We start from the raw sequence: 24,989 nt of genomic DNA on the forward strand, positions 1-24,989 counted from the left end.
ACAAACTAATTATTAGACGACTCTAGAGAATATATATGATAATTTAACATGAACTTTGGCAACCCTAAAATACTAAACGACAAAAATAGGGACACACCAACGTACTGGCCACCGATATTTTTACGCCATTTTCAGAATCAGAATGAGCTTTATTGCCAAGTGTGCTCACGTACACAAGTTTTTTTTTTTTTTTTTTTGGTGATAGAGGAAAGCAAGTGCACACAGAACATTACAGTGAGACAGAATATATAATAGGACATATAACATAGAATGGCGTATGTGCAAGTGGTTAAATATGAATTAAATATGAGTGAATTGACATATGTACATGGCATATTTATACATTATTGCACTATGGGATAATTACACATTGACCAAATAAAACCATCGGCATATCAGTTATAAGCATGAAAACGCTGATGTGAAAAAACAATGTTTTATTTATAATTACGTAAATGTATTGCTTTGTATAACTTTTTTCTGGGTGTAATACAAAGAAACATGGTAACACTTTACAGTAAGTTTCCATTCGTTAACATTAGTTAATGCATTAGGTATCATGAACAATATATAATTTTACAGAATTTATTCATCAAAAAATGTTAGTTATAAAAATACAATTGTTCATTGTTAGTTCATAGTGCATTAATGTTAACATTCAGCTTTTGATTTTAAAACGAATTAATATATGTTGAATTTAACATTACCCGAGATTAATAAATGCTGTAAAAGTATTGTTTATTGTTAGTTCAGGTTAACTAATGTTTTTTATTTTATTTTTTTATTTTATCCCCTATTCTCCCAATATGGAATGCCCAATTCCCACTTCTTAGTAGGTCCTCGTGGTGGCGCTGTTACTCACCTCAATCCGGGAGGCGGAGGACAAGTCTCAGTTGCATCTGCTTCTGAGACAGTCAATCCGCGCAACTTATCACGTGGCTCGTTGTGCATGACACTGCGGATACTCCCAGCATGTGGAGGCTCAAGCTACCCTCTGCCATCCATGCACAATTTACCATGTGCCCCATTGAGAGCGAGAACCACTAATCGCGACCACGAGGAGATTACACCATGTGACTCTACCTTCCCTAGCAACCGGGCCAATTTGTTTGCTTAGGAGACCTGGCTGGAGTCACTCAGCACACCCTGGATTCGAACTCATGACTCCAGGGGTGGTAGTCAGCATCAATACTCGCTGAGCTACCCAGGCCCCCATGTTAACTAATGTTAATAAATAGAAAATTATTGTAAAATGTTACCAGAAATACCTACCAAAATAAATTAAATCCAAAAAAGTAGCATGTTAAAATAGGCATAATATGAACTTGTTCTAAACTAAAATGAATAAAACAAAAACACTCAGAACAGTGAAAACTAACAGAAACTCAACTAAAACTCAAATTGAAAGAGCAAATGGAAAATAATATACTAAGAAAAATTCAAAAGTATAATAACCCTGGTAAATCATCCACTAACTTCAGACCACAAGGCTTGAGCAAAACAAATTTTTTCTGATTTTCTGTCAAGAACTGTGATCAATCCAAATAGTAGTTATCTGCAGTGTTCAGTTGAAGACCAAGAATAATGCCAAAGATAAACAATAATGACTTCCAAGTGTGCAAAAGGGTCAAGTGAGGGTTTTGAAACCTTACAGCCTCCATTGGCAATAATTTAAAGCATCTGAGCACCTCCTAAGTGTATCTCATCTGTGACATTTCCTTCTCTAGAGCCACTTTGCCCTTTTCCACACGCTTCACTGGTTTGCAAATGAAACATTGCAATGGCTCACCTCGACCTCTGAGAGAAATATGCACATTATCTAAACACCGCACTCAGTCTTTCTCTGAGGTCATCATCTCAGGTACCTCCATATTCATTCTGCATTGGAAAGACATCACACATGAGGAATAATGATTAAACTACTTCATAATGACCCAATCCAGTATGGGATTGACTTAAAAATGACAGTTCACACAAAATGGAAAATTCTCATAACCCTTATGACTTTCTTTCTTACATGGAATACAAAAGGAGTTGTTAGCCTAAAGACACTGTTACACTTTCACTTTTCATCTTTTATCCATATAATGAAAGCGAATGGTGACTGAAGATATCATTCTGTCTTACCTCTTCCATTGAGACAATTGATGTGTAGAATGACCCTATTGACACAGTGCTGCTGTTTATTGCTCTATCCTTGAGATTAGCATAACATTAAAGTCACAACAAAGGGTCTGTGCCTGGAAATTACGAGAGCAACTATTGTTAAATCATCATTTTATTGTGGGGCAGGGGGCAAAACAACATCTACCTGATGTAGTGGAACATTGTGCCATTTATTGAAAGCCATTTCTCTGACGATAAACCTCTTACGGCAGTGATCTGACTGAGCTCATCTGAGCTTAGCTTTAAAGGATGGTCGGTCATCATTCGACTGACACCTTGACCCACAGGCAGAGATAGTGATATAATCGGGTATTGCGATGTCAAATGAAGCAGTAAAAACCCATCAGCAGAGATATCATGAGGTCTCCCGCAGAGGAGAGCTCTCGCCACGCTGGACGACGTTTCTCAGAAATTGGTGGTGTGGTGACAGACACTAAAATGCAAGAGAGAAGTTATAGTGAAAAATGAAGTGAGGAGCAACTTTTCATTCTGTCAAAAATAGCAGCAGTTGAATTTCGATCATTTTGGCGACCGTTTTTCATACCCAAGCAAGACAGGAGACCATTGCGAATTATTTCTTACCCATTAATGCCTTTGAATGTTCTGTGATGACTGTATTATGTCTATTCAACTCCATCCAAATCTACTGCCTGTATGCCAAAATCTGATTTATATCAATGTACAATCATTTGAGAACAACTGAAATCCCAGATAAATATATTTTATTAACAATACAAAATTGACCAGATGAATACATTTCATGCAAAATCAGAAAAACATAAAACTGCAATTAATCCATCTTTAAAATGAGTTGAATTGAATAGGAAAAATATGGATTAATCAAAATGTGCCAAGCAACTGGCATATTAAATAATTTCTCTCCCCTAAATCCACATGAAGAAATGTGTGCTTCCATAACAGCTGATAACAGAGCCTCTGCATTTTTTCCCAGTATGCCCAATTTTGTCAGTAGAAACAAAAAATGTGACAATAATATTGAGTCTAATCCCAAAAAATTCAAATGTACAAGCAAGTATACTGGAGAGGGAACTCTGTAAACTGAGAGCTAAGGCCAAAGGAGAATGATGTACCTTTCTAACAAGCACTGATACTTGCATTATGGTCTTCATATCAAAACAGAACAGAATACATTCTTTGGCTGGCATGTAAAAGTACTTGTGCTGACCACACAAAATACAGTCCTCATCACCAATCTGATTATAGGTGGGGTGTAAATTTCTTCTTAAAGTCAGTGTCGCTCCTTATTAGCAGACTCCTGCATGACTGACAATATTCTCCGGATAATTTGGGTTCACTTTTTATCAGCTGAAATGCAGGTTTACGCTTCAGTAAATGCTTTTCACCATATACGGACCTTCCAGCTCATAACCCATTTTTCTGTAGTAATTCCTCGTTCCGACACCTGAAACAAACATAAATAACTATGTAACATTCAGAAATTACTATATATGAAAAAAATATATATATTTTTTGAGATGTTACATACTCCATGAAAGAACCATAAGGAATAACAAGGAATGGTCCAAATAACGTGCAATTACCAAAAAGTACCATGGTAGGGTACCCGCGGATCCTTAAAAAGTCTAAATTCAGTTTTCCAAAAGTTAAAGTAAAAAAAAAGTCTTAAATATCTTAAATGATCCAACAAAAGTCTTACTTTTTATTTAAAGAGTGTTTGTGAGGGTTTTCAGCTGTTGCGGAGCAGTTCACAATCATTGAGCCATATCAGAAATTTATGACAAGCGATCACTAAAGATCAACTGTTGATGATGATAATATAGTGTTGAGGAAATTTGACAATGTTTACTTTTAATTGTTTATTGTAAAATGTATATTATTGTAGGAGTGCAAATTTTATATCCCTTATTTGTTTGAATGAGCAGCTGGAAGCAGTGAAGTGCAAACACTGCAAAATAAGAGTCCCCGGTGTATTTCTAAGTTAAAGTGCCTTTAAAGTTAAAAGTTTCACGCTATGAATCAAACCCCCCATGTCTTGAGTATTTTAAACTTTAATATATCCTACCCTGTTTTACTGATAAGCAATGTTAAGGCCATGTTGAATGTGTGCCCCTGCCTGTTTAAGTAAGAGTCTGTGATACATGATTTATTGAGATTGTGTTGGTTTGTTTTGGTATGGGGATACAGTATTATTTGTATTTGTTCAGGTCTTGAAAAAGGTCTTAAAAAGTCTTAAATTTGATTTTAAAAACTCTGCAGCAACCCTGCATGGTATTACTAGGCTATATAGCTAAAAATATATCTCAACCTTTCCCCCTCTTTTGATGATATATGATATAACTGATTAAGCATATCTCGATATTTAGGGATCTGCTCTAAAATGCCCAGAAGGGTGATTTTTCAGAGGAATTTAAATGAACAAGTATTATTGTGAAGCAGATACAAATTAATTCTAAATAAAACAAAAATATAAATAAATAGAATAAAAATCTAGTTCAAAATGGTCAAAATAGGGATATTTTCCATACAGTTTTTCACTAAATGAACAAGAAGGATATTTAATTATTTTAATTTATGTGCACCAATATAGCAAAGCATTGTTATAAACCTACATATTTACCAACATATACTGTATTTTTACTAAAACATTTTAATATATGGAAAATATAACAGTGACTTACTGAGACTCGGTTTACGGAAACTTCACAACTGTAAAAATCTATTTCTAAAGAATCTTGGGATGTTTTCCATACTGTTTTTCACTAAATAAACACAAGGAAGAATACCATTTAATCATTTTCATTTAAGTTCACCAATATAGCAATACATAGTTATAAACAGCAAATTTAACCAATAATATCTATCTATCTAATCTATACATCTATCTATCTATCTATCTATATATATATTATATATATATATATATATATATATATATATATATATATATATATATATATATATATATATACACACATCTATCTATCTATATATATATATACACACATCTATCTATCTATCTATCTATATATACATCTATCTATCTATCTATCTATCTATCTATCTATATATATATATATATATATATATATATATATATATATATATACACACACATCTATCTATCCATCTATCTATCTATATATACACATCTATCTATCTATCTATATATATTTATATATATTATATATATATATATATATATATATATATATATATATATATATATATATATATATACACACACACACACACACACACATCTCTGACCCCAGCTTGGCTGGGATATGCGAAAAGGGGCAGTGGTGGCTCAGCGGTTAAGGCTCTGTGTTACTGATCAGAAGGTCAGGGGTTCAAGCCCCAGTACTGCCAAGATGCCACTGTTGGGCCCTTGAGCAAGGCCCTTGACCCAATCTGCTCCAGGGGCGCCGTATCATGGCTGACCCTGCACTCTGACCCCAGCTTAGCTGGGATATGTGGAAAAAAAAAGAATTTCACTGAATATGTGCAAAAGCAAGTATGTATAATGTGTGATAAATAAATAAAAAAAATAAATAAATAATAAAAAAATCTATCTATATATATATATATATACACACACATCTATCTATATATATATACACACATCTATCTATCATATATAGATAGTATACACGCATTTTAATATATAAAAAACTATAAGTAAGTCATTCGTAGGTTAATTTTCTCAAAATCTGTAAATTTTCTCTCTCTGTGGCACTTTAAATTCCTTTGTTTTGAGCAGCCCCTCCAACACAACATAACAACACTGCCTCAACTGATGGCATGAGCAGGGGGTGAAACTATCTGTTTGTTCAATCAACAGCAGATGGGGCATATTCAAAAAGCTGTTTAAAAACAATGTTTATTTCTGTAATTCCATTGGGTGGCCTAGAAATTACACACTTCAGCTAAAAGTCAGAGATGAAAGGAAAGCTAAACTAATCTTATGACACTAGTCAATGTGTTCAAGAATGTTAATGGCCAAATAAAAAGTGCAATAAAATCATCACGATAATTCTGAAGCTGCATAACTTTACAATGGCAGCAAAATCATGGTGAATAATTAGTAAATATACATTATATCGCCCAGGTATTAAAATCTGATACCATCACTTTGCCATGATATCGCCACAGTATGATTTTATAATTAATTTGTACATATTCACTTGAAATAAACACAAGATCAACGTGCAAACTCATGTATGTGTTGCTACTGTTGTTCCAAGTAAAAAACTATCACACACTTGCATTAGTGTGTAAGAGCCAGAATAATATGAAAGCAGATTTTCATTTATTTTCCAATTGCTGTTATCTCTATCCTGCACTGATTTGGGGAGGCGCACGTCAAAATTATTTATTCATTCTTTGAGAGCGAGAGAGAGAAGAATCAACAAAATGGATGAGTTTTTTTCCATTAGTGTTGAGAATATTTGTGATACCTGAGTTAACAGCCAGTTTGCCTGAGCCATGCTCATCTCTGGCTATCCTCTCAGCCTCTTCCATCAACATCATCCCAAAACCCTGCACATGCACATGAGAAGAGAGTGAGAGAGATTCTTGAGAATGCAAGCACGTGAGACACATAATATACATGAAATTGCATGTTCTCTGTTGAAAATAATATAATCTATAAATGCATCTAGTTTAAACCATCATTTATGACTAATGATATTAGATCATTTTGTCAGATCATTAATGCAACTATCCAACTTTTTTTTGACAAATAAAGGTGCCTTTTTCAGACATTAGAGCTGAAGTACTTGACAGGCAAGTGAAATTAATATTTGCTGCTTGATGATTTTTCAGCATCTTGCACCACGAGCATTACATTTTGAAAATGGCATGTCAAGTTAAAATACAGATGAAGTCAGAAGTTTACATACACTTAGGTTGTTCATTTTCATGTTCAAATTCATTTTTTAACCACTTCACAGGTTTAATATTAGCAAACTATAGTTTTGGCAAGTCGTTTAGGACATCTACTTTGTGCATGACACAAGTAATTTACAGATTTTTCACATTTAATTGACTATGTCACAATTCCAGAGGGTCAGAAGTTTACATTCACTAAGTTAACTGTGCCTTTAAGCAGTTTGGAAAATTCCAGAAAATGATGTCAAGCCTTCAGACAATTAGCTTCTGATAGGACGTATACTGAATTGGAGGTGTACCTGTGGATGTATTTTAAGGCCTACCTTCAAATTCAGTGCCTCTTTGCATGACATCATGGAAAAATCAAAAGAAATCAGCCAAGACCACAGAAAAGTCTTGTTTATCCTTGGGAGCAATTTCCAAACGCCTGAAGGTACCAAGTTCATCTGTACAAACAATAGTACGCATGTATAAACACCATGGGACCACGCAGCCATCATACCGCTCAGGAAGGAGACGCATTCTGTCTCCTAGAGATTAACGTAGTTTGGTGAGAAAAGTACAAATCAATCCCAGAGCAACAGCAAAGGACCTTGTGAAGATGCTGGAGGAAACAGGTAGACAAGTATCTAAATCCACAGTAAAGCGAGTCCTATATCGACATAACCTGAAAGGATGCTCAGCAAGGAAGAAGCCACTGCTCCAAAACCGCCATACAAAAGCCAGACTGCAGTATGCAAGTGCACTTGGGGACAAAGGTCTTACTTTTTGGAGAAATGTCCTCTGGTCTAATGAAACAAAAATTTAACTTGCAAGCTGAAGAACACCATCCCAACCGTGAAGCATGGGGGTGGCAGCATCATGTTGTGGGGGTGCTTTGCTGTAGGAGGGATTATGCACTTCACAAAATAGATGGCATCACGAGGAAGGAAAATTATGTTGATATATTGAAGCAACATCTCAAGACATCAGCCAGGAAGTTAAAGCTCGGTCGCAAATGGGTCTTCCAAATGGACAATGACCCCAAGCATACCTCCAAATTTGTGGCAAAATGGCTTAAGGACAACAAAGTCAAAGTATTAGAGTGGCCATCACAAAGCCCTGACCTCAATCCGCTAGAAAATTTCTGGGCAGAACTAAAAAAAGTATGTGTGAGCAAGGAGGCCTGCAAACCTGAATCAGTTACACCAGTTCTGTCTGGAGGAATGGGTCAAAATTACAGCAACTTATTGTGAAAAGCTTGTGGAAGGCTACCCAAAACATTTGACCCATTTAAACAATTTAAAGGCAATGCAACCAAATACTAACAAAGTGTATGTAAACTTCAGACCCACTGGGAATGTGATGAAAGCTGAAATAAATCATAAATCTCTCTACTATTATTCAGACCTTTCACATTCTTAAAATAAAGTAGTGATCCTAACTGACCTAAGATAGGGAATATTTTCTATGATTAAATGTCAGGAATTGTGAAAAACTGAGTTTAAATGTATTTGGCTAAGGTGTATATAAACTTCTGACTTCAACTGTAGTTCTTTAAAAAAACGCATCTCATAAAAACACAACAACAATTTTTACTTTGCCTTTAAAACAGCCCCAATTCTCCTAGGTACACCTAGACAGTTTTTCTTGGTTGTTGGCAGATAGGATGTTCCAAGCTTCTTGGAGAATTCACCACCGTTCTTTTATCTATTTAGGCTGTCTCAATTGCTTCTGTCTCTTCATGTAATCTCAGACTGACACGATGTTAAATGGGGGGCTCTGTGGGGGCAATGTCATCTCTTGCAGAGCGCCCTGTTCTTCTATTCTAATCTTTTCTATTTGCAATAATAATGTTTGTGAGTCTAACATTTATATTTCCTAATGACACACTAAAGCTGAAGATATAAATAACCATCTTAAGACAAATGTTTTTGTGAAACATCTTAAGTGCCTAAAACATTTGCACAGCACTACTATATATATATATAAAAAAAAAACAGAAGTCTAGAAATGTTCTGTTTATACCTATAAATGTAATATATATATATATATATTATATATATATATATATATATATATATATATATATATATATATATATATATATATATTACATTTATAGGTATAAACAGAACATTTCTAGACTTCTGTTTTTGTTTATCATTAATAGGGTTGGGACACAAGAACCGGTTCTTATTTGGAATGAGTTAAAAAAAAAAATTAAATACAGGAACCATATGATTTTCATGATTCGGTTCCGTTAATGGTTCTTGATCATGCATTTTCCGCTGATGAGGGCAGAATACTGTACTAAAATACTCTGACTGTGTTTTCTGCAGAGCTTTTCATGGTAAATAAATAATAAAATCACTACTTAAAAAAATTTAAAAAAACGTTAAAATCGATATGTGAAGACCGATCCTCTTGATACAACATTAGTATCCATACTTAAGAATCCAACCGCTTATCCCTACTGTTATCAGTAAAGAAATATTAAAGGGGAATAAGAACCTGGAGGCATGCATATTCAGCTTATATTGTATGCTGGTAGGAATTGTACTCTTAGCATAACACAAACAAGGGATACAAAGATCACTCATTTATTTCATCTGAAGTACTTAATGAATGCAATGTAATTTGAGAGTTATACACCAGCTGGATAACTGGTAAACTATACAGCTTGAGTCAGTTTCTGGAAAAAGTCTGAAACATAATCTTACAGGGACTTGTTTCACCCTTGTCACTTTGATACTTATAACATAACAATTACATTTAAAGAGACAACGTCAATGGTCATTTAATTTGCGCTGTCTGTCTTTCTGACACACCAGCGAATCATTGGACTAGACACTGGCGGCTTTACACAAAGACTGCGTAAGGCTAAACATAAACAGCAGCTCTAAATAATGCAAACAAACAACAATAGTTCCCATTCATAAAAAATTTAAACAAGAGATTATTTGAGTCACGTATAGCAGTAGTGTTTAAGCTTCCGCTTACTCTTGAACCTCAGTGTGCTGTATTTAGTTTTTAGTGTTAGCTTTGAGTGTTTTTTTTTTTTTTTTGGGGAGTGGAGCCTGCACACAGTCTGATAAGTGAGAAGTGAGAGTTGGACGAGTCTGTAATGGGATTCCATTATCACCGAACCACGCTTCTTTCCACCACGCACCCGTCATGAGATAGTGCGACAGGTTCCTGTCTGGTAAGGTGGGGAGGTTAGGGGAAGGTGTGACGGAGAGCGAGCGGGTAAAAACGGAAGTGGGAGGGGAAGAAGAGAGCTTGAGCATCAGAGAAAGCAAGTTAGGTGAGATAAACCAGGAGAGTGCTACCGGTAGGTGACACAGGTGAGGTTGTGTGGGTGCCTTGTGCAGGTGGAGGAGTAGAGCTGATAGCGGTGGGGTCAGAGACCACCATCCAGAGCCATTAATCTCCCTCTCTCTCCTGCTCTGTCTCACTGCCTCCTAATGGATCACAGAGTTATCACAATGGGTGTGTGGTTGGGAGAAAGATGATTTAAAATACATCATAACCTATACGTGAAACGGATCCTAATATAAAGGCTGAAGGAATTAGGAGGTGGACCGGAATAGCAATGACCCATCTTGGTGCGAACTCTTCAGTGTAATGAGATGGTCATGGCTGACACACCGATTCTGATCAGAACATTATTTCACTAGCGAGTTTGCTGGGATATGTTACACTGACTCACTTTTTCTACAGATAGAACGGGAGGGGAGTCTTGTGCATAAATACAGAGAGTACAAATATACAAATGGGTAGTCGAAAAGTTTAAAAAGTGTTTAGCAGTGTTGTGTGGTGTGACAAGCTATAATTCATCTAAAGCTTTCAAACCAAATTGTTTTACATTTTTCTCTGATTATTAATTATTATAATTTTTATAGTGTTTACAACCTCATTCTACATGGAATATTTGTATTTTTAACAATTATTGCAGGCACTGCACGCCATTTATACGAACCATTAAAGGTAAAAAGGTGGAAAACTTAAAATAAATGGTGACCAGTTACAGGGCCCAACACATACACTTTCCCTTATTTGTACATATTAACCTAAAATCTTAATGGTGATTCAAAATAATCTCCTTAGAGGACAGGGAGGGAATATATTTTCTGAAATAGTTTTGCGTTCCCTCGCAATACCTTTATCCATCCCTAACTACAATTAACCATGGTAATTTTACCAATGGTTTTACAACAACAACAACAGGCTACTTTAACCATTACATTTGTTGTAAAACCATAGTAATAATATAGGAAAACCAAAACTATGGTCATAAATATCATAATTACTCTGCCAAAAAAATAATAATAAATACATAGGTACTACAGGTTTACTATAGTTACACCATGGTTAATTTGTAAGTATTAATTTTTTCACTGTAGTTAACCTGCAGTAACCATGTTTTAAAAACCATGGTACATGTACCACAAATTAACCATGGTGTTATAATAGTAAAATATAGTAGATTTTTTTTAAGAATGGTTTTTATTTTTATAACCATAGTTGTTTTCCTGTATTATTACTACGGTTTTACAATGTATATCATAGTTAAAATATGGTAAGCTAAGCATGGTAAATTTTGTGGTTACTATGGTTTTACTACAAATACCATAGTTCAGGTAAATTTTTATAAGGGATGGATAAAAGTACTGCGGGGGAACCCAAAATAATTGCGACTTTGCAAGGGAATGCAAAACTATTGAGAGGGAACACAAAATTATTTCAATACATACCCTGTCATCTAAGGGGCTCTGTACCACCTAAATATCTGCAGGGTACTCCTCAATTTATTTCGTCAGTATTTCTTTATATGTATTAATGTTTTAAGGATTTCCAGGATTTTCTATTCTCCTATTCGGTATTCAGCAACTTGGCCCATCCTGATGACAAACAGTCTGAACTATGATGGTGTACATACGTTAGCCAGTCATAACACAGGTAATTTACATACAGCTTAGATGTCCTAAACATACAGTAGCAAAAACAGCTTGTTTAATTCAAAGGGTCAGAGACAGAGAGAGAGAGAGAGAGAGAGAGGGGGGAAAATGTAAAACTAAATTGCTTTCAAATGGTTTGTTTTCAGGGGAAAAAATAAATACTTTATAAGCATAGAATATAGCTAATTTTTCATCAGATTAAAAATGATAGTGTGCACTTTTAAACTCAATTACAAATTGTACAAATAAAAAGCAAATATAAGGTGTTACTTTCCAAATATTTTGGAGCTGCTGGTTTATTGTAACAGTGTGGAGGTGGGTTCCCAAGGGGAAACGAGTTAGGTGTAATGTGGGATTGTTACAACAATGTACAAATCTAACAATAGACTTGTAGCTTTAGAGACACATGCTTTCAGAGACTCTAGAGACTGGATGATTGGAAAAGAAGTTAATTGTTCTCTTCTACATTTTAATGCCATTAATGTGACTGTAAATGCAAAATATTATTAAGATAATTACACTCATTTAAGCATTATGTTTGCAACATTAACGTCACTCAGTCTCACGCAACATCAACGTAGCTGCTCGACCTAAAGGGAAATAATCACCAGCTTTAAAATCGGTAAACTCCAGAGATCCTGCTGACAGCGTTCACTTACATCAAAAAAACCTGTTGGCACCTGGATTGTTCCCAGTTGGTGTTTTATACAGTCTTTCAGAGAGAGGCACTTTGAATGGGTTCCAGAGCGCATTCACTGATTGGCTCTCCATACCTTGGTAATGAAACCCACAATAATGAATGCTCTGTTCACTTCCCATAATGAAGCCCCTGATAATGTAAACCAATGCGTCACAGATGGACACTGACAGAGACCATAAAAGAGCAGCCTGCCATGGCACATCACTCCCCACTTAATTTACATTCAACCGTCATTCCCGCAATGTAATAATTAGCTACTGCACCCGGCAAAACATGGAATTTTTCCAACTCTACACTAGCTTGGAATAGATGTTTTGGTACTCTTATACTGTTTGCATTCAGTGTATTACCTTTGTTTAACTCTACACATTATAACCAAGTGCTGTGTGATATGGAAATCTTTCTAAAAGCACAACATTTCTCTGGATTCATTTTCAATCCTTATACCTCTGGGCAGTCTGCCTGATGAGGACTATGGCTCAGTAGTTTTTGTCAGTTTGAGTATGAGTGTCAACAACTCTAATACAGAACCTTCCTGCAATATGGAAATTGTGGATATCCCAACAGCACTTTCACAGTGACATTGATTAAATGAACTCTTTTAGTTGAAGAAACTGGCATTATGTAAACCACAGGCACAAACTGTGATGTACAAGGAATACAGAGATAAACCTCTTCATGAGGAGTTCTCAGTTCATTTTCATTAAAAGGGCTTACAGAATAAATTTAAACATTTGAGAAACCACAAATTTAGAAGCACGACTTGGCATAATCCTTTTGAAGTGTACGTGTGAACCTTATTTGAAGAAATCCTTTCAAACATGATTACTTAAAAGGAATAGTTCACCCAAAAATGAAAATTTGCTGATAATTTACTTACCCTCAGACCATCCAAGATGTATATGACCTTCTTTCTTCATCAGAACAGGATTTACGATTTTTAGGAAAGTATCCCAGGTTTTTAGCTTCATCCAATGCAAGTGAATGGACACCAATTTTTGATGGTCCAAAAAGCATATTTAGGTAGCATCAAAGTAATCCACATGACTCCAGTCGATTAAGTAATGTCTTCTGAAGTTAATCGATACGTTTGTGTGAAAAACTAATCAGTAATTAAAACTTTTTTAACTTTAAATAGGCGCGTTTAACTTTTGGGTGAACTTTCCCTTTAACTAATTCCTCCACATTAAAAGCATTAAAGTCTGACCTGTTGGTATCTCAAGCCACATCCTCATAGACACTCTGTACACCAATCTCTAGTCTGGTGCAACCATAGGGCAGCATGTCACTCAGGTGTCTCATCAGACAGTAGTCTGGTCTCGTCTTGATAGTGATGCCAACACATTTGGTGTTACTGCGCTCAGAATAACTGTGGAAAGAAAACAACGCTCAGTAATAATATCAGCACCTACGTATATGAACAGTATGGCAGCAAGAACCAGTGCATAATACAGAGGAAATATTAATACTTATTAATTTGTTTTCAATGGTTTGTTCACCCAAAAATGACAATTTTGTAATCTTTTACTCTCATGTTGTTTCAAACCCGTCTGACTTTCTTCTGTGGAATGCAAAAGGAGATGTTAAGCAGAACGCAATAGCCCCAGTCTCTATTCACTTTCATTGTATGGAAAAAAATGATGCAATGAATGGTGACTGAGACTTATATATTGCTAAACATCATCTTTTGTGTTCCATGGAAGAAAGTCAGATGCATTTGGAATAACGCAACAAACTTGCATTTTACAAGTAACTTCTTTAAAAAATCCTTTATATATATATATATATATATATATATATATATAAAAAAGCACTCTATTGCATGATGTACCAGGTCCCATTGTTTTATGAGTTTATAAATGTTTCATATTCACATTGCGTGTACTTTCACTCCCATAAAGAAGTGAATTTTCCAGATTACTTCTGTCAATGTCTAACTGAATGCAGAATAAAAATGGAGAATCTGACTATTAGAGTTACTGATGAGAATATGAAAATTGTTTTATGACCTGAATTAACTTCAATTGGCATGCATAAACGTAATAATTTTCTGGAATGCCTGTTTTCTGGCGTCATGTCACGCATGACATTGTTCTGCAGTTATAATAGTCATTTAATGGTCCAAAAACTCTAACTTCCTTCTTTCTCCTGTTTTCAGACGTTGTTGTGAAACTAATGCAGTGTTTCTCATTCGTGCTTGCTTTTTCTCTCTTTAATTCTCTCACTTACACACACACACACACACACCCTCTGCTGAGATAAGCGCTGTGCCTGAAATCGAATGGTTGTCTCCCCAATCTCTGATTAGCAGCCAGAACAATTATGGCAATCGTGTCATCTTAACAAACCTGCTGATAAGCTGTGGTGGGCCAACAATCCTGTGGACCTCCTCCTCTACACATACTCATACACACATACACACACACACACACACACACTCTTATCAAGAAAATAAATAACATAACAGACACAATAAACTAACAGCACCCTGCAGTGGCAGTCGATGCATGCACATCTCATCTCCTCTGCCTATCATTCTAACTTCAAAAAGTTGGTCTACTTTGTGGAGCTGATGTCACTGGCTGGATCAATAGCATGTGAGTCACCACTTGGCCAAATCTGACGCAAACAGCTTTTTCAGAGAGACATTGTGCTCAAATAAATGAAAAAGATTGAGGAATATGATGTTCTAAACCACTTGTGCGATCCAGTCCTTAAGGTGAAGTGTGTACGTTTTTCCACGTTAAAATATTTCTCCTATCCCATCTTAATATGCAGGGACAAATATATAGCAAGTAATGCATTTGTGGGCTGATTTCACTGAAAAGTGTAACACTGTGGCTCTGTGGTGCTTTTAAAATTTGTTTAAGCATACCAACCAGCTTGACACAGCAACACTGGCTCAATCAATGGCACAGGTTTGGGCCAGTACCTGTTTGCTGAACAATGGAAGACGAGAGGAGTGTTCAGGAAGTCTGCTTGAAAACAGTCATTATTTTTGCAATTTCATTTGGTGCCGGAAGTAATACAAAAACTACGCACTTCACCTTTAAATATTCATTTAATTTAACATAATAACTTAACTTAGTGACTAATGAACAAAATGAAAAGAAGGCTTTTTTGCTTAAATGTGCAAGTAAATGTAACAAAACAAGAGATGTAACTAATAGCATACTTTATCTTGTCACCATCATTCAAGCAGAGAGCCCACATCCTCATCGAGGGGATCCAGATGCCACATTCTCCCATTTTGTTCTGTGTCTAGGCAGAAAGCAGAGCCAATGCAGCTGCTCTGATAGTAGAAGACGGGTCCAAAAAAACGACATACATGCCACTGTACCAAATTTGCTTACCGGGGTTTTTTTGGCAGTGTGGTTTAACTGATCCAAGGCCTGCATTTGGTCATTTTGATAATACAGACTATGATCCTAGAACAAAAAGTACTGATCTCAGGTCATAGTGATTTTTCCAAGTCCACATAAAAGAACAGCTGCTTTGGACCCCTCTGCTTTTATCTAACTCTGACACTTTAATTCCTATATTTATCATCTGCTTATGGACCAGTTATGAAATGGGTTGGTGACAAGTATACTCCTTACACTTATGTTTTAAGCTTTAGACAACAATGTAACATATGGGAATTCAATTAACGTATTAAAGTATTGTTTCTGAATTTAAACTCAAATAATAACTAAAGCTACTCTGATAGCGATGTAAATTTTTTTAGAAAATGCTCTCTTCAAACGGTCACTCTCTTTGTTCTTATATATATATATATATATATATATATATATATATATATATATATATACAGTTGTGCTCAAAAGTTTGCATACCCTTGGAGAATTGGTAATATATGTACCATTTTTAATGAAAACATGAGTGAACAGGCAAAACACATTTCTTTTATTTCTTATGGGATTCATATTCAACTGTAGGTTATAACAGAATGGCACAATCATAAAACAAAACATGGCAACAAAGAAAAAAATGAAATGACCCCTGTTCAAAAGTCTGCATACCCTTAGTTCTTAATACTGTGTATTGCCCCCTTTAGCATCAATGACAGTGCAGTCTTTTGTAATAGTTGTCTATGAGGCCCCAAATTCTTGCAGGTGGTATAGCTGCCCATTCGTCTTGGCAAAATGCCTCCAGGTCATGCAAAGTCTTTGGTTGTCTTGCATGAACCACACGTTTGAGATCTCCCCAGAGTGGCTTGATGATATTAATTACTTTTGCAAATAGAAATGATTAGAATAGAAGAACAGGGAGCCCTGCAGCAGATGCCATTGCCCCCACAAAGCCCCTCACTGAACATCGTGTCAGTCTGAGATTACATGAAGAGACAGAAGCAATTAAGACAGCCTAAATAGATAGAAGAACTGTGACGAATTCTCCAAGAATCTTGGAACATCCTATCTGCCAACAACCAAGGTGTTAACACCGAATATTGATTTAGCTTTTTTTTATGTTTACTGGACTTTGTATGACATTAAGTGATAAATGAAAACTATTTATTTCATTATTTTTGAAGACATCCTCACTATGCAACATTTTTTACAAGTGCCTAAAACTTTTGCACAGTACTGTATATGTGTGTGTGTGTGTGTGTGTGTGTATATATATATATATATATATATATATATATATATATATATATATATATATATATATATATATATATATATATAATTATATTATACAGTATATATACACACACATACATTATATATTGCACACCAAATTATTTGAAAATAAGTTCTTAAGAAAAGTCCTAAGTAGAATTTTCCTGATTTTAGGACTTATAAATTAATTATGGGGTACACTAAAAGGTCTGGGTAAAGGACAAGACCAAAATAGACACATAAATGCTCAAACAACAAAACTCAAAATTAGGAAAAGTCATTATAATGACACAATAATCAAACCTATTATAATCGATCTACAAAACTACAATGAGAAAACAAACAAACTTTAAAATCAAGTTTTTCAGGGACAGAAAAAATTAACGTTTTAGATATTTATGCATTCCTTACACACACCTAACATTTCGTTTCAGAAGACATTAACTTATCCACTTGAGTACTTTTATGATGACTATATGTGCTTTTTGGAGCTTAAAACATTTGGCACCCATTCACCTGCATTTTATGGACCTACAGAGCTGAAATATTATTCTAAAAATCTTCGTTTGAGTTCTGCTAAAGAAAGATTTTCATTTTTGGGTGAACTATTCCTTTAAGCAGGTTTATATGTGGATACAAGTATATTGATACATGGTTGCCTACTTGTCCAAGTCAAAAGAGCCCACCCCAAAGTCTCTATGATATTCTGGTCCCAAGATGTGGCTTGATGCAAGTCTACAGGATTTTTTTATGCCTACTGTATCATGTGCCAGGCAACAATCATAATCAATCATTCATAAATCATAATTGCCTTAGCAAGCATACATTTTAACATGAGGATTCCTTTTTCATTTGGTTATTTGAACCTGTATTCCTTTTTACATTATTTCAAGCCACATTTCATGATTTAATAGAAACTAGTCTAATTCTAGGAAGACCAGCACATCATACCACAAAGAATGTTCTCCTGAGGCATTGAGCTCACTGTTGATGGACTGCACCAATTCCCCCCACGACCCAGAGAATTTGCACCATGCACAACTCATAATTAAGCGTGGCCTGATTCTATCACTCAGATGAGTTTATCATGCGGTGCTCGTACCTGACAGCCTCAGTGACGTTGTTGGATGTGTGTCCTGACAGTGCGTCGTGGAGGTTACGGATGAAATAGTCCCTGTACTCCTCCGGCAGAGCCATGAATGTGCCTCCCATCACAATGAACTCCACTTTATCCACACTATGACCAAGCTGCTTGAGCTAGACATGCAAACACAACACTGTTTAATTAACACCATCTATAAGAACTGAAATGACTGAGATGATTAATAACCCTTCAGATCTAAACTGTAAAATGAAAACCATTATAGGGATAGTTCACCCAAAAATATACTCACCCTCATACAATTCACATGAGGGTGAGTATATTTTTGGGTGAACTATCACGACACTCAAAAAATGTATACACAGTTACAATTCACTTTCATTGTATGAAGAAAAGATGAAAGTGAATGGTGACTGAGGCTGTCAGTCCCTAACATGGGACAGAGTAACAGGGTAAGTGTTTGACAGAGGTTTCATTTTTGGGTGAACTATCCCTAAGTAGCTTATGAATAAGAATGTGCAATGTTTAAAGGGGCCATGACATGTATTTTTAATTATTTTAATATGTTCCTTGAGGTTCACGTTCATAATATTTACTTTATACTTTGTTTCAAAGAACTTGCAAGAAATTAGTTATTCATTAGACAAATTTTTGCAGGTATAAATGTTTGATACAAGTATATGTATACTTGCCATAAAATCAGTGGACATGCTGTAATTAAAAGTTGGGCAAAATCATCTGGCCTTTTACAATGCACTTTTTTTAATAATAGGATCAAATTGGCCAGATTCATTTCATATCAAACTTTATTGGCAAGATAAACTTAAGTGTTAATTGCTAATGCATTAATAGACACTATACATACAGATATAAAACTGCTGAATTTTAATTTGATGAATTTTACAATCTCAAAACTATTATGTTCTCTGTATACCTGACTGCAGCTTGCTGAATGGCCAGGTCCTTCTCAGTCTCTATCGCGCACACGCTGTGTCTTGCTCGTGCAGTTTCGTTTTTTAAACTGGTTCCGATGAAAGCGAGTGAGCATTTTCAGGCAATGCAAAGAGAAATAGCAGCTTGCTCGTATCGTGCTTGTGGGTGAAATCTCTATTCTCAGTACAGTAAATCTGCTCCCGTGTTTATTATGCCCAGGACATGCGACGTGCGTAATAAATAAGTGTGCACTGCTTCACACAATCAGTTTCTGTGTTAGGATGTGCAGTTTAGTCGAGTGTGTACCACCTGGAAATTTATATATGCCAATTTTGGCCACAAGACGTGGGAAAAAACATTTGTGAAGTTTCAGGAAATAACAATAATAATAAAAAAATGGATACTGCATTAATTGCGTTAATTTTTTACGCGTTAAACAAAAACTATACTAAATTTCGCAGCCCTAAATATTAGTAACGTTTTTTTGCACAAAAACCAGTCATTTATTTGTAAAACATGATAATTTTCCATCCTCATTCTGACCCTCTGGTTTTGGTGCTGCTTCAGCTCTCTCCTTGCCATCTCACTGCTCACCACTAATGGGCAGGGCTACGGAAGTAATAAGGTAAAGCACTCGTTGGTTGATTTGCTGTTGTGGAGGCAGTCAGATGCAAATGTCTCCAACAGTGCGACATCACAATGTGGATGAAGTACACAAAGAGTCGTTTTGGCAGCTTGGTTTCAACAAATGCTCTTTTTGTAGTGAGAAGGATGTTTTGAGTTCTGAAACTTACAGTATGTTTTTATAGTACAAAGAACCCTTACATGTGAAAAGGTCAAAGATAATTTATTTCCTCATGTCATGATGCCTTTAAAATAATATATATTTTCAAAATTCACTAGGATTGCCTAGTCAACTAGTGAGTGTACAACATTTTTAAACATATCATTCAAAGTGCTATTCATTTTCACATTATTCAAGGGAAAAAGTACTGAGTGCACGGTACTGCTGTTAAAAATATCAAAGCCAAAAATAAACTCAAAAGACAAACTACTCGATCTGTTGGATGACAAGTCGACCATTCGTGACCCATTCCAAACATCAAACACTTCAGATTTTCACTGTAAAATGTGAAAAAGCTGCTGATGGATATAAACTTAGAGGATGACTTACCTGTTCTACTCTGTGTCTAGTCTGGAGGTACGGATCATACCGTGCACATATGGCTCTCATTGATGTGGGCTGAGCAATGGGGCGAAAATAAAATAAAAATGAAGCATTTTTAAATGACACCAGTGCAGAACTCAATAAAAACATGTGTGATAGCATTGGTTTGTGAGACAGAAGGATAATTACCTCATATCGTGGAAGACTGTGTGGAATATTCAAAATCTGAGTCCGGACCCCCTGGGCAGTAGCTGTATGAGCAAATTAAAAACAAAAACATATTGCATCAACATAAAAATCCAGGACACATAGTCTTACTGTTCATAAATTTGCAGTCCATCTGTGGCCAGTGATATCATTACCGTGTGCTCATAAAAGTTTTCCTACCATTTAATATACAGTGTAGTCGTAATTGCACGAACCAGATGACTTAGCACAGAAGTGCAACAAAGCATTTCCCCCCCCTCAAAGGACTTAAAGAAATAATTATTAAGATGCCGTACAAGCTAAAATAAAACAAAATAAACATTTTCCCCTGAATTTACATATTTTGAAAATGACTCCCATTATAATGGGAATAGGTTCATAGCACCGTTCTTTACAATGAATCACTTGCATGCCACATTTTTAAGTCACTTTGGATAGAAGCATCATCTAAATGAATAAATATACAGTTGAAGTCAGAAGTTTACATACACCTTAGCCAAAAACATTTGAATTCAGTTTTTCACAAGTCCTGACATTTAATCGTAGAAAACATTGCCTGTCTTAGGTCAGTTAGAATCACTACTTTATTTTAAGAATGTGAAATGTCAGAAAAATAATAGAAAGATTGATTTATTTCAGTTTTTATTTCTTTCATCACGTTCCCAGTAGGTCAGAAGTTTACACACACTTTGTTAGTATTTGTTAGCATTGCCTTTAAATTGTTTAACTTGGGTCAAACATTTTGGGTAGCCTTCCACAAGCTTCTCACAATAAGTTGCTGGAATTTTGGCCCATTCCTCCAGACAGAACTGGTGTAACTGAGTCAGGTTTGTAGGCCTCCTTGCTCGCACACGCTTTTTCAGTTCTGCCCACAAATTTCCTATCGGACTGAGGTCAGGGCTTTGTGATGGCCACTCCAATACCTTGACTTTGTTGTCCTTAAGCCATTTTGCCACAACTTTGGAGGTATGCTTGGGGTCACTGTCCATTTGGATGACCTATTTGTGACTGAGCTTTAACTTCATGGCTGATGTCTTGAGATGTTGCTTCAATATATCCACATCATTTTCTTTCCTCATGATGCCATCTATTTTGTGAAGTGCACCAGTCCCTCCTGCAGCAAAGCACCCCACAACATGATGCTGCCATTCCCATTCTTCACGATTGGGATGGTGTTCTTCGGCTTGCAAACCTCACCCTTTTACCTCCAAACATAACAATGGTCATTATGGCCAAAAAGTTCAATTTTTGTTTCATCAGACCATAGGACATTTATCCAAAAAGTAAGATCTTTGTCCCCATGTGCACTTGAAAACTGTAGTCTGGCTTTTTTATAGCGGTTTTGGAGCATTGGCTTCTTCCTTGCCAAGCAGCCTTTCAGGTTATGTCGATATAGGACTCGTTTTACTGTGGATATAGATACTTGTCTACCTGTTTTCTCCAGCATCTTCACAAGGTCCTTTGCTGTTGTTCTGGGATTGATTTGCACTTTTCACACCAAACTACGTTAATCTCTAGGAGACAGAATGCGTCTCCTTTCTGAGCGGTATAATGGCTGTGTGGTCCCATGGTGTTTATACTTGCGTACTATTGTTTGTACAGATGAACGTGGTACCTTCAGGTGTCTGGAAATTGCTCCCAAGGATGAACCAGATTTGTGGAGGTCAACAATTTTTGTTTCTGAGGTCTTGGCTGATTTCTTTTGATTTTCCCATGATGTCAAGCAAAGAGGCACTGAGTTTGAAGGTAGGCCTTAAAATACATCCACAGGTACACTTCCAATTGACTCCAGTTAGCCAATTAGCCTATCAAAAGCTAATTGGCTAATTGCCTAAAGGCTTGACATCATTTTTTTTTATTTTCCAAGCTGCTTAAAGGCACAGTTAACTTAGTGAATGTAAAATTCTGACCCACTGGAATTGTGATATAGTCAATTAAAAGCGAAACAATCTGTCTGTAAACAATTGCTAGAAAAATTACTCGTGTCATGCACAAAGTAGATGCCCTAAACTATAAAAAATTATAGTTAGCTAATTTTAAATCTGTGGAGTGGTTAAAAAGTGAGTTTTATTGACTTCAACCTAAGTGTATGTAAACTTCTGACTTCAACTGTAAATATTTGTCTTGTGTGGCAAATATCTTACCAAGAGTAAAAGAAATACACAAAGACATTGGCACTATTCTAGACATACACACAGATGTTACCAGTGAAACTGATGTGTGGACAGCGATGGGGCTTGCACATCACAGCAACAACTGCAATCTAAACAGAAATATGACACAGGAGTCTCTGCAGCTCTTACGTTCCCCCATTATTCCTTCCTGGTAAATCTATACACCACCTCCCATACAATTAACAAAGGGCAAGCAAGCCAGATGAAGCCTATGGTTGGCATCCTTACCCCACTGGCAGTGCGGATGGGTTTAGCTTTTAATTTGGGCACCAAGGCACATCGATAGTGAGGTGGAACTGCAGCAATGATGTCCACCAGCCGTGGCTGTGCAGAGAGGCCGTACTTGGCCGATGTCTTTGTCTTGACCCTAGAGAGAGGTTGGGATGGGAACAACATGAGGGTGAATAAATTATTACAGAAGTTTCATTTTTGGGTGAACTATTCCTTTAAAGGGGTCATGACAAAAGGAATACAATTTTCCTTGATCTTTTGGCATTTAAGTGTTCATTGAACCATAAAAACATACTGTAAGTTTCAGAACTCAAAACTTCCTCCTCACTGCAAAAACAGCATTTGCTGAAACCAAGCTGCCAAAACGACTCGTTCTCTACTTCATTCAGATTGTGATGTCACACTGTGGTAAACTTTTGCATCTGACTGCCTCCACAACAACACAACAACTACTTTACCTTATTACTTCCTTAGCCCGATCGGTAGCAGTGAGATGGCAAGGAAAGAGCAGGTAAGTCAAGAGCAGAGAGCAAATCATAACAGTGGGTGTTTACTGTCAAGTCTTAAAGGAGAATCAGCACCAAAACAGAGCGTTTCTGACAGAGGGTCACAATGAGGGTGGGAAATTACCATGTTTTACAAATATATGACCAAAAAATATTTGTGCAAAAATCTTTACTAATATTATAAGTGAACATTATGGAACATATTAAAATAATAAAAAGGCATATCATGAGCCCTGAGGTTTTATATAATCTGTGCAAAGAAAACTAACTTGTTAAGGTTGATATCTTTTCCCTGCTCGTGGGCCTCAACCAATTGCTTGATGACATCAGCAATTGTCATCATCACGAGCTCTGCACCGCTCAGGTCACCTGATGAAGTCAGACATCACTCATGTTAGAGAAACACCAGCCTCTCTGTGCATACTCTGCCTCAGAAGAATGCACCGTTATGCATTTCACTACTGCTAAAGGGATAGTTACTGGACTGCTTACTTAAATAAACAGACCACTTGGATTGTCAAAACCTTACCTTAGATACCTTATTCTGTGGCTCCCAAAAACACATTCTGACTAACACTTAGAATGAATGTTCTCTTAAAATAAAATAAAATAAAATAAAATAAAACATACAACTACTGTTGCATCATTCCATGTAGTGTCACTTTAGTTTGTAATCTTCCCATGATTCACACTCACCTAACTTTTGTCACATTTTATTACTAGTGATTGTCCGTTGTCAGTGAACAATAACGAAAATCCTTGCTTTAAACAAAATTAAGATATAACATTCCCCCTAAATATGATTTTAAGCTTAAATTGTCCAGTTTTTCTATTATCTTTTGTCAAAAATTCGTAGATGATAAGAAAATATACTTATTAGAACTACACATTAAAAACATGTTGTCAGTAGCTAACAGTATCTTACAGAAAACATCCTTGTGAGTAAATACTTACTCTTCTTTTTCGGCTTTCCCATGCTGGAAACAATCTACATATAATACAGAAATCGTAGACGACAGACAAACACTAAAATGTATTGTAGTAGTTAGATCAACATCCCCTGGACATAGAACGTAAACATCAGTCTACATGCTTCAGTCTATCGTAAAGCGCATGAAAGTGTCGTAAAGCAACACACATAGTCGTAAAGTTGTCACAACAAGTACACACACTGGAGGACCTCTAAGTGTTGAGATTGGCAGTGCAGAGAGCTTTATCTTATTAATTTCCACATGTTGAAAATTCTGATTCAGCCATTTTTATATAAATATCACCTAGCAATTGTTGTGAAAATTGTAAAAGTGTCGTAATAGTACACAAGTCTGCTTTTTCAAAACTGACTGACATCTGACTCTGTCATGTACT

The 24,989-nt window shown here is 35.9% G+C and overlaps 1 protein-coding gene across 5 annotated transcripts; it reads right to left on the minus strand.

The window, feature by feature from the left end:
* Positions 1-22: 22 nt before the first annotated feature.
* On the minus strand, positions 23-24,727 carry LOC127416087 (elongator complex protein 3-like). 5 transcript variants are annotated; one of them, XR_007893036.1, is made up of 12 exons: positions 24,579-24,727; positions 23,894-23,993; positions 23,116-23,254; positions 22,910-22,976; positions 20,696-20,757; positions 20,513-20,581; positions 18,406-18,560; positions 13,886-14,047; positions 6,606-6,687; positions 5,416-5,612; positions 4,827-4,907; positions 24-3,589 (listed from the first exon to the last, which is right to left on the minus strand). XR_007893036.1 is itself a non-coding variant. In XM_051655214.1 (9 exons), the coding sequence occupies exons 1-8, from the start codon at positions 24,598-24,600 to the stop codon at positions 13,897-13,899; spliced, it is 765 nt and encodes a 254-aa protein (XP_051511174.1). In that variant the 5' UTR covers positions 24,601-24,727; the 3' UTR covers positions 23-3,589; positions 13,886-13,896. The 5 variants fall into 5 exon arrangements, 1 of the variants encoding a protein (XP_051511174.1); XR_007893035.1 differs by lacking the exon at positions 5,416-5,612 and having other exon boundaries at positions 26-3,589; XR_007893034.1 differs by having other exon boundaries at positions 26-3,589; positions 5,416-6,687.
* Positions 24,728-24,989: the final 262 nt, after the last annotated feature.

This window comes from Myxocyprinus asiaticus, chromosome 25 (genome assembly GCF_019703515.2).
Source record: "Myxocyprinus asiaticus isolate MX2 ecotype Aquarium Trade chromosome 25, UBuf_Myxa_2, whole genome shotgun sequence".
In the NCBI taxonomy this organism is placed as follows: Eukaryota; Metazoa; Chordata; class Actinopteri; order Cypriniformes; family Catostomidae; genus Myxocyprinus; species Myxocyprinus asiaticus.